The sequence below is a fragment of the Leptidea sinapis genome, chromosome 9 (genome assembly GCF_905404315.1).
Source record: "Leptidea sinapis chromosome 9, ilLepSina1.1, whole genome shotgun sequence".
Lineage (NCBI taxonomy): Eukaryota > Metazoa > Arthropoda > Insecta > Lepidoptera > Pieridae > Leptidea > Leptidea sinapis.
This window is the reverse complement of record NC_066273.1, coordinates 13,111,586-13,129,256: the sequence shown is the minus strand read 5'-3', so window position 1 is coordinate 13,129,256 and position 17,671 is coordinate 13,111,586. Positions and strand designations below refer to the sequence as shown.

General features: G+C 35.0%; 1 protein-coding gene across 1 annotated transcript in view; it reads right to left on the bottom strand.

The window, feature by feature from the left end:
- LOC126966101 (papilin-like) overlaps positions 1 to 17,671 on the bottom strand; it is a gene marked incomplete at its 5' end in the record, with an annotated part of 34,078 nt that overhangs the window by 6,469 nt on the left and 9,938 nt on the right. Inside the window, 13 exons of the mRNA XM_050809975.1 lie at positions 243 to 299; positions 522 to 589; positions 1,671 to 1,878; positions 2,482 to 2,634; positions 4,264 to 4,425; positions 5,219 to 6,364; positions 6,852 to 6,929; positions 7,718 to 7,745; positions 7,989 to 8,125; positions 9,186 to 9,321; positions 12,173 to 12,349; positions 14,224 to 14,403; positions 15,839 to 15,959. Coding sequence (XP_050665932.1) covers positions 5,466 to 6,364; positions 6,852 to 6,929; positions 7,718 to 7,745; positions 7,989 to 8,125; positions 9,186 to 9,321; positions 12,173 to 12,349; positions 14,224 to 14,403; positions 15,839 to 15,959 — 1,756 coding nt within the window. The remainder of the gene's footprint in view (positions 1 to 242; positions 300 to 521; positions 590 to 1,670; positions 1,879 to 2,481; positions 2,635 to 4,263; positions 4,426 to 5,218; positions 6,365 to 6,851; positions 6,930 to 7,717; positions 7,746 to 7,988; positions 8,126 to 9,185; positions 9,322 to 12,172; positions 12,350 to 14,223; positions 14,404 to 15,838; positions 15,960 to 17,671) is intronic.

The window sequence follows — 17,671 nt, the reverse complement described above, 5'->3', positions numbered from 1 at the left end:
ATCACACTAAGTAAGGGAGGGTCTTACAAATATGACCAGCTATGACGGGGGAGGGGTCAAAACAATCATAAAATTCTTGTACCGTTATTTATGTGTCAAAGTGAAGAGGTATATTGCGTAGTCAGAATATCGAGTTCAATCAAGAATTCTAAGAGGCGCTAAACTCGTCTCGTCATATTTTCTCATAAAAGCTACCAGTAATCTTTTATCTGTAGGTATTAACTTATAAAGATAATAAATACCTGTCGATGTGGTGGAACTCTCTGAATACTCTGTAGTACCTTCTGTCGTTGTTACTTCTAGAACAAAATAAAGTATTATTTATCACTACATTTTATTATAAAACTGTTAGCGATAAATTCAAAAACTATTACACCAATTTTCATGTCGTTTTCACCAATTGATAGCTTGGTTATAGAGTATATAATTAGTTGGGTTTTTGTGTACATATTGTCTGTACAGATTCAATCGTTGTTGAATATAATATTATGTTCTTGTTTAAGTAATAGACGTTTACATACCTGTTTCAGGACATCCTTGCTTGTTAGGTCCTGAAGCGGAAATGGTCTCATTTTCGCAACAGCCAAATCTGAAAAAAGAAATTTTGGTGATGACATTATAAGTAATATTCAAATTTATTAAATTTAGGGTAACTAATCCGAGAATTAAATTATTAAATCTTTCTTTAAAGTCAAGTCAAAGTCAAATAACCTTCAGGCTTAAACTAAGCGCTTCTGAATCGTCACTATAAATATTTCTTCTAAATTACTGAATTTGCTATATGTTCGTAAAAAGTTGCGCTCGTGAGAACAACATAATAAGAAACTCAACGGCCACTTCTTTCAATCAAATAGAGTATTTTACAATCGCTGTAATATACATAACAAATTTGGTTGTAAGGTGCTGCATCAAATATATGAGTCGTGTTTGAATAATATAAATTATTTCATGAAAAATAATAAAGAATTAAATGCATAAATATAAAATATCGTATATTGGATGCATTAATCTCAATAAAATAATATATAATTTAAATAATGAGGTCAAGCTCTAAGCTTGACCTCATTATTTGTGTAAGATTCGCTTTCGTGAGACATTATGATTTTTTTTATTTAAATCAGTTTCGTCGACTAGTCGATACCAACAGCGATGATCCGTGACTAAAGCTGAGAAAGAACTTCTATTTTCATATGAGCAGCACCGAGCGGCAGAAAAGAAAAACCCTGAGGCGTTTGAGATGTGGTGTTGGAGAAGGATACCTCGGAGGAGTAACTTCGCATGGGCACTAGATTGTTCACAATTTGCTATCAAAAGTTCTTGGGGTATTTTTACCACTTAGACCGACGCCTTTCGAGTAATTTAGACAAGTTGATAGTAATAGGCAAGGTGGAAAGCAGAAGACCACGCCGACGATCACCTAGCCGCATGTCGGACCAGATCTTCAATCTGACAATTATTAGCCTACCACTTACGACCGCAATAAAGAAGTAACCTAACGAAATCCTTGAATTACGGACAGGACCTTCAAAACCGAAGAACGTGACCAAGCAGAGATGGCCAGCACATGGGATACCCTAAGATTTCGAAAATACACATTTACACAAAATTAAACGAATATTTTGAAATTGTTGAAACTCCATTAAATATTTGTTACTATTTAGTTAAATTACTCTGTAGTCTTGCAGGCTGGTATTACGGGACATCCTTCATCATCATTTCCAGTAGCAACAGTAATGTTGTCAGACTTGCAGCAGCCGTAGAGCGTCTCGTTACAGGGTGTGACAGGACAGCCCGCTCCTTTATCATCCAGAGCTGGTGATACACCGTCGGGACAGCAACCGTACTTTGTGTCAGCGCACGTCGTAATGTTCTTACAACCTTACAACAAAAGTAAACTTTTATTTTTTGTAGCTGTTGCATTCATTTTTTTTATTGCGTGCCCAGATCGTTGACTTACGGCCTTTCCCAATATTCCAATATCTCCTTGAGATAAAAAATCGTAACTATCGTTGACTTTTCTGTCCCAATAAACTTATCGACGTTAACTCATCTTATCCGTACACGCTGTCTGTCAATGGGACGACGTATAGCTTACCAGGGATAGAAGTTTGTATGGAAATTGCAATAGTGAATTGGCAATAAGAATGACTTATCGGATATATTGGGACAGCTTCAGATTACTGGCAGCTAATTACTTACAGTATAAGATAGTAACTTATCTCTATCTGTAGATAGTTTATTGGGAAGTGCCTATAAAGTACACCTTTTAATTTATTTCTATTTGGAGATAAATCATATTCATATTTCAGTTTCGTCTTGCATAGTAGGAAATTTTAAGATAGTAGATACTGAGTCCATTTGTCAGCAATCGGTTGCTGATTATAATTCAGTTAATGGAACATCCATGATTCAATTCTCTATTTATTAGTTAAGAAAGAACAAAAAGAAGTGAAAAAGTAATATTTAAATAAAGACCAATACCTAGATCGAAAGGCCCCTTCGCAGGTGTTCGTTTGTCAGGACAGCATCCGTACGGATATATCCGAATATCCGTGCATTTAGCGATCTTACGCCTAATCTTACATTTCTGCCGTTGAGTGTATACTTCCACAGTTGATTTCCAGTCCAATTGAGCTAAAACATAAAATTACCATTTAAACACGATTTTCTATTAGATATTAACTATCCATATTATGATGACTATTGGTGGCTTTTTAACCAACTTCAAAAAGGAGGAGGTTCTCAATTCGTCAGTATGTTTTTTTATGTCTGTTACCTGAGATCTTTCGACTGTGTGTACCGATTTTTATTATTCTTTTTTTGAAAGCTGGTGCTTCCCGTGTGGTCCAATTGTAATTTGGTCTAGATCTGACAATGGCATCCATTAGAATACCATTTGCTAAAAGTATGTGCGCGATAAATGGACGAATAATTCAATATCGCGCGAACCGATTTTGATGATTATTATTTATTGGAAAGGATATACATACTTCAAAGGTCGTTTGGTGAGAGTTTGGAATGGAATCAGTTTCGTTACTTTGTCATGGAATCCATGACAAAGTAACGAAACTCTTCAATTCTAAGATGCAAATTAACGAATTTCTATTGTCTGTAATCATTAGCTTACGTTCATTACTGCATTGCAAAGTTTAGTAGGTCTACACAATATATTTAGACAAATTATTAGTGTGTACACTAAAAGTCAAAAAATAACAATAATTTAAATTGTTGTCGTTTGATATGTTGGAGTGGATGTCAGCCAAGGTAGGTTTGTAACTACATATATACATAGCTGTAGGTGAGATATGCTTGTGTGGCACGCACAACGTGACAAGGCGGCGGGAGGACACCGATTTCAAGAATAACAATAATTGTGACTAGAATTAGATTAATTAATTAGATTCTATAAAAATACGCAATATTTTTTTTTGTTTTTAGTGCATATTACATTTATTGTTTTAGAAAAGTGTTTTTTGAAGTCCGTTGTTTTTTTTTTGTATTTTTTTTTATTTAACATCAGAAATAATTAAAATAAAAATGAATATCTCCAAACATTATTACAGATATTATAGATATATTTAGATACTATTAGAAAAAGTAAATCTAAGTACCACTTAATTTTGTTGTGTAATACGTTTGTTCAAATGTCAGCTTACTTATATCTCAACCTTATTAGCGACTTAAATTACATCGAAAACCTTATTTGTCTCTATTTAATTAATATTACGTATATTCTGTTGAAGTATATAAAAGTAAATATGTTTTAAATGTAATAAATGTAACAAAGTGTCAATTGGATTGGCATATAATATTTTTTGAGCAACCTGAACTATTTTGAACTTCAAAGAATCTCTTTAATATTATATAGCCAAGCCCCATATAGCTTTTGCAGTGCACGTCCAATAATGACTGCCCAATTGAAGAAACTTTCGAAGAACAAATAGAAAGTGTCAAATTTTAGAAATAAATGTAGCCTATATTAATCACTGCAGATAATATTCATAAAATCGGTTAAGTAGTTTTGAGTAATCTATAAAACACACAGAAAATCAAACCCGTTCTCTTCAAAATATTACCTATTAAATATAATCCCAATATTCGATGCTACGCGTGTCTTCTTAAAAATTGCTTCTATGGATCTAAAAATTTAGGACATGCTGATTGGCCGTCAGACTAGGCAAACACAACCAAGTTTTGGCCGCCATATAATCCTTTGATTTATGAATTTTAGAAAGAATTATAGTATTTATTTGATTTATTTACCTTCAGTAGTACTTTCTTGCGTTAATGATGTTGGTTCGTTAGATTCGGTGGAAGATGTTTCAGCATATTCACTGGTTCCAGTCTGTGTTGTTTCAGCTTCTGTTATAGTAGAGCTTTCAGTCGAACTGAACCCAGCATCTGTTGTCGAGACTATTTCTGTTCCTGTTATCGTAAATAATTTTAGTAAAATAATGTGAGTGGTAAAAGGAGGTTATAACAAAAAGATACAGACAGAATACAACACACGATTAATAAGGTATAACAATATAGAATTTCAATTCAATATTATCGGTCCAACAAAGTGAGTCTCATTGCACGAATAAATTATGGTGCTGAATATATACGACTTGTAATTCGTATTAATTTGCAATAGTACTTGCCCCCTTTTCTCCCGAGCACTATTAGTTATCTTTCGGCTTGAAGAGCGCCATGGCTAACAAAATTACTTGTTTACTTAGACATAACATCGTATGTCACGTATTTGGCGACGAGCTCATTCACAGTGCAATAAAGTTATGGATTTTCATCAATCACTTGAAACATGCCTTGCTTGACTCACCATAACTACTAAAATTTCATAAAAGTGGAATTGGATCGCGTTTGTTTGCGGAAGGTCATTTTGCTATGCTTTTGCATAATCTTAATCAAACATTGATATGGTGAGTCAATGTTACTTGGAGACTTTTCCTCTTGAAAGGTGAAATACGTGTACTTTAGAAAGTCATCCAAATATATTGGTATTATGGGTTATTATTGTGGCCATCAGGTTACCCACAAGTTCGTTGGTCAATAATCTAAAGAAATATTTATGTAGAGCTTCTCAATAGTCAATCAATACTTCGTCTACAGAAATCAGGTGGATGAATACCCAAGCTAAAGAACTCTTAAGTGTGTAGGAATAAATATATTATGGAAGAATAACTTATGTACTAATTACCTACTATAAAATACACACCTATTTCTGTGCTACCAGTCTGAAGACCTACATCAGTTGTGCCACTTGTAGATTCATCCGTATTCATTCCCGTTGTAGATTCTATAGTTGTTTCAGTAGAGCTGTCTGTTGTAGATTCTACAGTACTTTGAGATGATTTGTCAGTATTTGTTCCAGTTGTGCTGTCTAAACTGCTTTCAGTTTCATCGTCGGTATTTGCTCCAGTTGTGAATTTAATAGTACTATCAATAGTACTATCTGTACTCGTTTAAGTAGTGGATTCTATTGTACTTTCAGTTCCATTGTCAGTATTTGTTCCTGTCGTCGATTCGAAAGTACTTTCAGAAGCATTTTCTCCATTTGTTCCTGTTGTAGATTCTATAGTACTTTCATAAGATTCGTCAGTATTTGTACCAGTTGTAGATTCTATGGTACTTTCGAAGGATTCGCCAGTATTTGTTGCTGTAGTCGAATCTATAGTACTTTCAGTTTCATTGTCATTGTTAGTTCCGGTGGTAGATTCTATACTTATTTCAGTAGTATTATCTGTTGTTGTTTCTACAGTACTTTCAGTTGTTTCATCAGTATTAGTTTCAGTTGTTGAATCTATAGTACTTTCAGTTCCATTGTCATTATTTGTTGTAGTCGTAGATTCTAAAGTAGTATCAGTAGCAGTATCTGTAGTTGTTTCTACAGTACTATCAGAAAATTCATCAGTATTTGTTTCAGTTGTTGAAACTATAGTAATTTCAATATTTGTTCCAGTTGTGGGTTCTACACTACTTTCAGTAGATTCATCAGTAATTGTTTCAGTTGTTGAATCTAAATTAATTTCTGTTACATTATCTGTATTTGTTCCGGTCGTACTTTCACTATATTGTACAATATTTGTTCCAGTGGTGGAATCAATCGTACTCTTAGTTGCAATGTCAGTAGTTGATGAATAAATAGTGCTTTCAGCATTATTGTTTGTGTTTGTTACAGTTGTGGATTCTTCAGTACTTTCGGTAGTTTCGTCGGTGTTTGTTTCGGTTTCTGTAGTGTGTTCAGAAGGTTTATTGGTATTTGTTAAAGTTGTCGATGCTATAGTGATATCAGTAGATTCATCTGTTTTAGTATCTGTTGTGAATTCGCTAAGAGTTACCATTACCTCCGTTACACTTATATCTGAAAACGGATCATATAATGTAAGAACAAAAAAACTATATCCAACAATTTTTAAAATAAGAGAGAATATAATTACAGTTTTTATGTCAATTACGTATTTGCGAAACTTAAAAACAATTCTTTTAAAGATGTCTAACATTTGTTTGGCTAATGAAATTTATGGTCTCGTTTTAGTGGACCCTTTGATCCTATCCTATTCAACACACAAGCTTAATAACATTGGTATCCTATAACTGTGGAAAATTATCCTATAATTTATATGTAACTAGCTGACCCGACAGACGTTGTTCTGTTCATAATAAAAAAAAACTCTTGCGGGTGGAATTTCGAAAAATCCGAAATTCCGAAATCTTAGCTGACCTCTACTCGGCGAATGGAATATTCCTACCAAATTTGAAGTCTCTACGGCTTATGGTTCCAGAAATATCGTGATGAGTGACTATATACGTGGAAATCTCTTATATATATAGATTAACAAAAAAAATACCTGCACCAGAGCCTTCTTCAGTAGTAAATTCTGATTCAATTTCAGTGAAAGCGGTCCAGCCACCAGAGCCTTCTAGAACTGAAAAAAGAGATATGCAGTTACCTGTGGCAGTTTTTATAGTATCATTTCACAACAATTCTTTATCTAAAGTTTCGGATTACGTATGCCTCGTCTTATGAAGTTATTAAATTATTAAGGAGTTGAGGACTTTTAATGCATGTTTTACCAAAAATTCTAGAATCTTTTATAATTTTTCATGGTGACTCTTGCTGCAAACTACTTTACAAATATTACAGGCAGTGGTTGCCTAACGGCCATTCCAAATATTCAGCCTATCTCCGGTTGTGGCGTTCATGAGATTAAAATCAGAACTACTGGTGACTTTTCTGTCTCAATAAACTTATCGATGGTAACTCATCTTATCCCTACACGCTGTCTGTCAATGGGACGACGTATAGCTTTTATGAAAATTAAAAAAAAAAATAAGTTTTTATGGAAATTGCAACAGTGAACTGGCGATAAGACTGACTTATCGGGTATATTGGGACAGCTTCACATTATTGACAGCTAGTTACTGACAGTAGAAGGTAGTAATTTATCTCTATCTGTAGATAGTATATTGGGAACGGTCGTTATTGTGTAATGTATGTGTAATTATTTGTCTTTTGTATACTGGCAGTTCTTGTGCACCACCAGAAAATTCGCAAAATCGGTGTTGGGCTTTGCGTTTAAAGATACAAAGCGTAAGGATACCCATCGTCAATACGGATAATAAATTACTAATGTATTTGGGATTTTTTAAGATTTTCCACGCTTTTTTTTTATTTACTTTTTTGGATATTAGTGTTACGAGAATCAATAGTTACCTGGGCTATCACTAAACATGACGTCGAGCTGAAACAAAAATAATAAAATAATAATGTCAGCCTATATTTAGAATTAACTGAACGGAGAGTACCAAAAATAGATTACGAAAAACAAAAAGAGCTTGCAAAAACGATATTGAAATCTAAGCCCGGGAATCACCGTACAGGTTCTGTGCTCAAATAATTTATCAGCAGCAACATTTTTTCTCTCTCAACTCACTCAACTTAAATAGTTTCATAAAACAAACAGAAAAGGAATATGTTAGCTTGCCTCATTACTGGGAAGAGTGTCATCAATAACTTCGGCTCCTTCTTCTTCGTAGTCCTTTTCGTACTCAATACATTCCCCGAGAATGTAATCATCATCCATAATGGGTGTAGACTTAGTATTCAATGGTAGCATTTGGTCTGTAAGTATAACATTTACTATAAGTATTATCACTAAATAATAGTGTAGACAAAGAACTATGTGTCTTCAAAAACCTATTTCTAGGACACTGTATTTTGAACTAGTAATGAAGATTCATATCTAACTATCGTTTTGCATTATATGATAACAGACGACTACCAAATATTATATATAATACTAGCTGACCCGACAGACGTTGTTCTGTATATAATAAATAAGATAATGTTTTTTATGAATTTGTCAATAATATTTCATAACATCAAGAATTGCTTCGTAAAAATGCACCCTGTTGTTGTAATGAAATTGTTTCACAGCATAACTGTCAAACCGTTGCGTCAATAAATTCGACGGCGTACGCATCTAAGCAAAAACAAATTTGTTGTTTTTATTTAATTCCGAGCATTTTCCTATTTATTTACCTTTTAAACCTTCCCTGTACTTCCACAAATAATTCAAGGCCAAAATTAGCCAAATCGGTCCAGCCGTTCTCGAGTTTTAGCGAGACTAACGAACACCAATTCATTCTTATATATATAAATATAATATTTGGTGGTCGTCTATATATATATATATATCTTCCAAGGTAAATGAAGTTAGTTGCCCACATCATGATCGGATGGCTTAATCAATAAATTACCAGCGACTGACAGTATGGGCGGCTAAGCTGACAGCTAATGGTAGTACCGTTAGTACCGCTAATATCGTTTTGTTATTGTGATGCATCATAGTATAACAATTGATTATGGATATTGATTTAAAAAATCTATTATTTTAACACAAGGTAAATAAATAGTCAAAACTAAATTAATTCATTAACATTATGAACTTTTGTTTAAAATATGTAGGTAGGTATAAGATAAATCATTAGTGTTATATAAATGTACCTATCTGCCCGTCTCGTAGCTAACAATAAGTATAGATACTCCAAGTTACTAGACGAAACGTGAGTTATACAATACAAATGTACAAAGGAACAACTGATATTGATTGGGATTATCGGGAACCCGAGGTTCCTTATTATTTTACCTTTCTTCAGCTAAGATAAAATACGACAGTTACCTTCATCACAGGGCTGTTCATTACATGATCGCCAGTTCTCAGGAATGGAATCTTCAGCACAGTCTTTAGACTCCTTGTTACCGCGAAGACACATAATTGCTCGTTTCTGTTCACCGCCGCCGCATACCTTTGTACACTGAAATGTAAATTTACAAAAATATTATTCATAATATTTTTTTTCCGCATAGAAATATTCTACTACCCTCTTCTCCTTTACTATAATATATCCAGATTGTGATACGACGAGTTACAGCCAAATGACGAAGAGTCGGTTTGGCGTACATCAATAATTGAATGACGTCATATCAGTAACTTTTGTAAATTGCAATAGTACCTATACTAGATTTTAAATTTATTCATCCACAAGGAATCGATGCTTTTGTAATCATGAAGTAAAAACTACGAAAAATGTACCAAGAATACTGGCAGAATTCTGCTGATCCGTTGACCGAAATAGCTGCCAGCGCTTGGGTTTCCTGTGCCTCTGTTTAGACGCTTAGTTAGTACTTTGTGAATTATCCGCACCGCTGGACCACTCGAACCAAGTGACTCGACACAAAACAGCACGAAGATATAGCGTTAACTGAGACCGATATATGTGTTAAGTTTTCTATCTTTGGCAGTCAAAGCAACAGTTCCAGCACTAAATGAAATAGCCTGGACATTAAGAGGAACCATAATGTCGACGCAAGTCGCGTCCTAGGCCACCAGCATTCCCCGAGCTTATGGGAGGTCAAGCCATCAGGACGCCTGTCATCAAGACGGTATATTCGGAGCGGCAAATGTCCTGCGGATGGCTTCACTAATGCTGACGTGACAACTGGAACGGTCTGCCAATTTTAGGCTGGACATCTCCTGACGTTCTAAAGCATCTACGTACCTACTCGCCACAGCAGCATTGATGTGGTTCACTTAGTTTTATTAAAAGGCATAAAACTCATTTATTTTCTCAAAATTAATTACTTTAGAATTCTTTTTGATGTCATTTCTAATATACGACACTACTATCGCTTCGGAAAGAAATGGCGCTCTGAAAGAGAAGAAGCGGTGCAAGAAATTCTCCCAACATTCTTATTTTTGCGCTCGTTTTAATCAAATATACACTATTGTACTGTCATTGCTATTGCTATAAAATAATCATAATCTAGTCCCAGGCTGTCGGATCACTTAGATATTCAGCTGTGGAGTCTACTACTCCACTACGACAGAGCTATTTTTAATAAAATATTTAAATTTATTTATAGATAATGCCTGAACAGTGGCTGGGACTTTATTATAAAAGTGTATACATTTTATGAAGCCTACTAGAATTAGTTACAAACAATACCTTATTTGTAGTGTTATAATAATGAAAATCACCATTATGAGCAATATGGTGATGTAATTTTTGTGAACGTATATTAAATTTTCATAAGTGTACTGACAATGAACAGTCATAATATTTATTTCTTAAAATTTTTCTTTGAGAGCCTGTCCTATTCCTATTTTAATCGTTAAATCGATATAATGTTTCAACATACATTAGTCCACGGTGCCGCGAACCACTGTGCTGGACATTTTTCATTCGGGACTTCGCATTCCTTGGTATCGCTGTATCGTTCTAGTTTGCTGCATTGCTTGTCATCAACATTCTCCACCGATACCCCGTCGTATCGTCCACAGAATACAAGACGTGTTTTGTTACCTTTACCACACAACGTTGAACACTGAAATTATTTATAGAAATTAAAGTAAGGGAACAATTTACAGATTTTTTATAAACTTTACTTTCCCATCTGTATCTCTATATCGACCATTATCTTTATTACCTGAACAGAAAGACCAAGACAGTAGACGAATATTCAATAAAAAGAATAATAATATTGTTATATTTATTTCGTTTTGAGACAAAAAAAGAGGAAAAAATAAACCTTAACGATTTAAAATCATTAATTGCCTAGCCGAACTAAAACGAAGAAAATATTTTTAATGTTCAACCGTTCTAAAGCGATGTAAAGTCAACAAGTTAATTATTATTAAAAACATCATAAAACATTGTTTTTTTTATAACTTTATTCTTTATGCTAGTAGTTCTACAGTATTCCGTATAGGTGGACACCACAGCGGCGCCGTGTATCAGCCCTGAAGCAGTATTTTTTTAATAATACTTTTTTTACAGCACAGTACAGAATTAGCAGGGCAGGGAAGGCGTGGCAGACATAGGCCACGAGCGTCTTTTGTTTTTTTTTTATAGTCTGAATGATAAATTTAACACAAACAATGTCCACAACACACTAATTCAATTAAATAATCTGATCCAAGAATTACCTGGAAAAAACATGTGTGCAAAGTTGAATTAGCGGTAAAAACCATGCATGCATCACACAGAAATCTGTGCCCGCGACCGGCGCTACCACGAGACGCAGAGCAGGACAGAAGCATGTCTGCGCCGTACATGTTTGCACCGCAGCCTACGTAGCTCTTAGTACGTAGGTACATATGTCACAAAATCTGCTCTGCCTTGCTCTGCGAGCTTCGTCTACGTCTCAGCATACGCCCAATATTTCAGATTGTAGGGCGCCATAGCTAGTAAAACTACTGGGCAAATGATACTTTACATCTCATATCTCAAATTGAAGCCACTCACAAATTTGGGTTCAATCAAATATCGCGGAGTAGCACCACAACGGTGCCTTTTTCTGCTGTGAAACAGTAATGTGTAAGCATTATTTTGTTTTAGTCTGAAGGGCGGTAGCTAGTGAAATTACTGGGCAACTGAGACTTAACATCTTTTTGTCTCAAGGCGACGAGCGAATTGTAGTGCCGGTTTGAATTTTGTTTTTTTTTTCAAGAATCCTGGCCGGCACTGCATTGTAATAAGCAGGGCGTATCAATTACCATTAGCTGAACCTTGCTTGTCTCGTCCCATGAAGTCATATAAAAAATAAGCGAAAAAGTTAGTCTGGCAGGCATGAGCCACGGGTCATCAGTAATAGTATAATACGTACTTTGCTCCACTGGGTCGCGTACCATTGTACTTCGCAATCAGGTAATTTGTCTTTATCGCACGGCTCTTCCAAAACTGGCATTTGATGATAACTGCACATGCTTGGATCAACCACTTGGCGGTTTTCAGTCACGCATTGGGCTACCCTAGTTCTGTTTTTAGATGAACATGTATCACACTGGAACACAAACATTTGATATTTATTTTCAAAGTAATTTATTCAAACAAAAAAAAAATGCTTACAGCTATATCTATATTTACATGAATCCCTATTTCCCTTGACGGCATCACGCGTGAACGGCTGAACCGATTTCGCTAATTCTTTTTTTGATGTGTTCGTTATTGTCAGGAGAAGGTACTTATGGAAATTGAAGGTGAAGAAAAATAATTGGGGGTAAAAGTTAAGAATACTTCACCACCGTATAAAATTATTTCTAATCTAACCTTAGCGCTTTGGACAATATAAACTTTATTAATGTAACCTTTGACATAGAATTGACAGAATGCGTGCTACAAACATTCTTAAAGAGGGTGTAAAAAAACTGAATTTTGTTTATAACAGAATCTTCGGTCAGAGTTATTTTATTGATGAAATACACGTTAAATAATTAATTTATTATTTCTTACACAAGGTTATTGAACTTCTTAGTTAAGAGCCATCACACCTAATTTTTAACCTGAATTTTTATTCAGGAAAATTAGCCATTTGCCAAGTTTTTAAGAATTAGTCAGTGTTTAGTTTGTTTTTAATACCAAAGAACAAATGATGACTCAGATCAGATATTGTTTGTGAAAAAATCTACGGGTCGTTTTATAGTGTTAGCAATTGTTTTATATAGTCACAACATATTATAAAACAAAGTCCTCTGCCGCGTCTGTCTGTCTGTCTGTTCGCAATAAACTCAAAAACGATTGCACTGATTTTCATGCTCTTTACACCAATGGATTGGATGATAGCGTGGTCGAGGAAGGTTTTAGATTATAATTTGTAAAGTTTTTGTACAGATTTTTGTATACATTAATAAAAAAATTTAAAAAAAATTGTATTCAATGATGTTTGTTAGAGGTGCCGGAAAAAATTAAGCCGTCTGGGAGGTTTCAACGAAACAGCTGTCTGAACGTTTTGAGATATTATAACAAATTAATGTAAGGTGGAATTGTGTATCTTATATAAGTCTACAGAATAGACTGTATGGCATGTGTATATCCTTATGGCACCTTAATACTTTAAAAAAACGGTAGTTGCAGGGTATGATCATTCAGATATACGTTTTACACATTTCCGATGGCTTTAGACTACATTATTCCCGAATACATCTTTTTTTTCTATTGACAGAACAGCGTCTGCCGGGTCAGCTAGTATATCTATAAATAATATCATTACATGAAAGTGTGGTAAAGTACATTATTGAGAATCTTCGATCTATCGAGAATCGTCATTAAACAAAAAAAAATAACAATAAAATATATTTTACAAAAAACACCGACTATAAACATACATTTGAAACAATAAGCAATCCCATTTGTTTCGCTGCGTTCGTGAGTAAAAAATAGGTACCTACGTACAATAAGTACTAACAATAGATTAGTAAATAACTTCGATTAAGGATTGGTCTCTGCTGCGCTCCAGCTAGATACCACAGGCGTAGTCGCAACCGGTTAGACTACAGACTCTCAAACTAAAATGCTGGGTTACGTAGTAAAACTTTGTAATAAAATAAATACTATAAGAAATAAGAGAGACACGGAGATCACATATCATTAGTAAGTATTTTCTGTTTTATTAATTTCAATGTAAAATAACACGAAGCGTATGATACAAACATTTTAAAGATGCCATTGAGTGTCTTGATGCCACGCACACAGGCATCTAATAGTTGCTGTAATAAAATAGCTATTGTTCTTAGGTACTGCGGTATCTATCTGGAGTGCAGTGGAGGCCAATCCTTAATCTAAGGCAAATAATAAAAAAAGTAAGGATTTTTTAATTTTAATTATACAATTATTATAATAATTGATATCTATTACGTTTAATAGTAACTCATATCTTACCCCCGTCCAATTACTGAGCACCCAATCCACTGCAACACAAAGATGCAGGATACAGGGCTGTTCTGCAGGTGGCTTCTCCTCAGGACACTCCTCGTCTCCAAACACCTCCACTCGACCGTTGACTCGCCGATGACAGACCACTTGCCGGATTTGCTTACCCCCACCACAAAGCTTGTCACACTATTGAACAAATTCAAATATTTTATTCAAAATAGGATGTGACATCACTTATTGAAAGTCAAAAACTACCACCCATTCCAAAAAGAACGCTTCAGGCCTGAGTAGAATGGGCGTAACAAACTTAGCAGGCTTATTTACATCAAAAAATATGTTTACAAAGTAATATTGTACAATTAAACTTATTATTTTTAATAGCCTGAGGGCGGTCGCTCTATTCCCAATCTGTGGTATCATTAAGACAGTCATTTATGTTATAACCACACAAACGTTTTTTAACAATTCTTTTGAATATCGTTATAATTTTGTTTTAAAGATTTTTCTGGGATCTTGTTGTAAAAGCATATACATCGCCCCACAAAAGACTCGCTAACTTGACCTAGCCGAGTAGTAGTCATAACAAGTTTATGTTTATTCCTCGTGTAAACATTGTGATTGTCACAGTTTCTAGAAAAGTCCTCAATGTGCTTATGAACAATTATGAAAACGTAAATCATTTAGCAGGTATTATGAATAAACTAAGAATTACAAGCCAACTAGCTGATGCCCGCAACTTCGTCCGCGTAGATTAACGGCCTTACAAATAAAATTTGCAGAAAGCTATAAGTAAGCATAAACCAAGAATATCTAAAATGTTTACAAAATATAGACATTTTGCTTACGAATGGTTTGTTCGGACGTACGAGTATAACGTTTCCCGCGTTTATTTGCAAGGCAGCTTGTCATTAGGAAAACTTCAGAATATCATTGTATTGACAGTGTTGTCAACGATATTGTAAACATTTTGCATTTTCTTTGTTTATCATCAGTTATAACTTTATACCAAGTTTATTTGTAAGGCCGAAAGGGTTTTTAAAAATAATAAGCAGGTTTGGAATTGAAGTTTATCTCATGTCCTATTCCAGTTCCGGTTCCCGTTTTCGCTCCCGTTCCCAACATATTATATGAATCTTATTTCGAGGAAGATTGCTATGGCAAACTAAACCTACTATTGGTATAATTATAATTATATTTTCACAAATCCCGCGGGAATCATTGATTTTTCTAGGATAAAATGTAACCTTTGTGTTTTCCGAAGCTCTAATCTATCGCTGTACTTGTGTAATTTCATTAAAATCGGTGCAGTTGCTCCGGCGTAAAAGCGTAACAAACAAACTTACATTCACATTTATAATATTAGTAAGGATGAAGATGAGTGGCGTTCTTCTACCAAATACAACCAAACTATAGAAAGATACGCGATGCTACCAGGACAATACATAGGCAAAAATCCTGAGCGGCACTTCATTGTAATGGGCAGGGCGTATCAATTACCACCAGTTAAACATACTGCTCGTACGTCTCCTACTTCTCAAAACAGCGAGAAAAGTTTTTATGATAGTCTTAAATATAATTATTATTGCAAATATTATTTGAAATTATGAGTAATATTTCTTACAGCTTTCCATGGTCCCTTGAACCAAGTTGGACAGGTTGCGTTCTTGTTACATTCCTCGAATCGAGCCGGTTTTCGTCCGTGGAGCTCGATGCATTCCTTATCATCGACTATTGAGGAATGTCTGAAAGATATCAAAGAATTTAGAAGTCTTTTACAATAATTTATACGTCTAGACTCTAGATAGACTGTGACAGCTGTGAACACGTCGAAAAAAATAGCGGTGAGCAACAGCTAACAAGCCTCTATTTTAAGCAACGCACCCACACTTAAACAAAGTGACTTACTTATCGCCAGTGTAAGACGTAGCTTGTCATGCACACTTTACTGTGTTTCAGTCTGAAGGGTGCCGTAGCTAGTGAAATTACTGGGCAAATGAGACTTAACATCTTGTGTCTCAAGATGACGAGCGCAGTTGTATTGCCGCTCAGAATTTTTGGGTTTTTCAAGACTCCTGAGCGGCACTGCATTGTAATGGGTGGGGCGTATCAATTACAGCTCGTCTCGTCCCTTATTTTCATAAAAAAAGGCTTGAGCAATAAACCTAGTCTAATGTTATGCGATACCTAATTGCAGAGGCTCTATCTAGATTCTAGACGTAAAAATAATCTAAGCTAGAAGTCACATCCTCAAAAAATACATGATGCACTTATGGAACAATAGGTAGCCTTGCGTAAGTGTACTTTAATAGTTGGTTATTCCAAGCTTATCTGAAAAGCAAATAGTAATCTCAAAAGCTGATTTGAGATTAATCTCAATAGAACCTTTTCTTGTCCTTGATTAACGAGGCTTGAAGTTGTCGTTCAGGTGAGTTCATTAGACATAGTAATTCTAGATATTCTCATCTTTCTAATGGCATGTGCCTTTTATATATGTGTTGTGCATATACGCTACAAAGTATTGGGAAAGATTAAACATCACGAACAGAACTGTTGTTGCCAATAAGCCTGAGATACAGCAAACACCTAAATACCAGGATATAAAAAGTACTTGGAGATATTTCAACCAGAAATAGTTCTAGTTGGCTCCACAATAATAGTTCTGTTCGTCATTTCCGTAAATGGTCTGATTTCGCATAATCTCAAGCCACACTTCATTAAGTTTAATCTCTTTTATAATTTATATGAAAAGTTACGAACGATGCGGGATTCGAACCCGCCTTCGCGGTTACGTCCCGTCGCTCTTCTAACTAAGCCAATCGTCCGAATGCAGCATAATCTACAAATCTTGGTATGTTTGTGCGACTCTCGGGCGACCTACATCCCACATCGTCCATAAATATTGGTCGAAATTGAATTAATATATTACTAAACACAGTAATGTATAAACATTACTGTGTTTCGGTCTGAAGGGCGCCCTTCAGTAGCTAGTGAAATTACTGTGCAAATGAGACTTAACATCTTGTGTCTCAAGGTGAAGAGCGCAATTGTATTGCCGCTCAAAATTTTTGGGCTCCAAGAATCCTGAGCGGCACTGCATTGTAATGGGCAGGGCGTATTAATCACCATCATCTGAACGTCCTGTTCGTCTATTCTCGCATTTTCATAAAAATATATAAATTCTAGCTTTCACCCGCAACTTCGTCCGCGTAGAATAGTTACTTTGGGGAGCATTTTTTTAGGTGTGAAAACTTGGATTCTTTCGCCCCCTTTTTCATCCCCACACACATCGAAATTTCAAAAACGCTAGAACAAATATTTATTTATTTCTTATCAAGTGCATAAATACAAAGTTTCATTGTGTCATCTTTGATTGTGACAAAATTCTATTCAAACCTCCACCCCCTATTTCAACCCCTCCAAACCTCTTAGTCATGATAAAAGATAGCCTATGTCC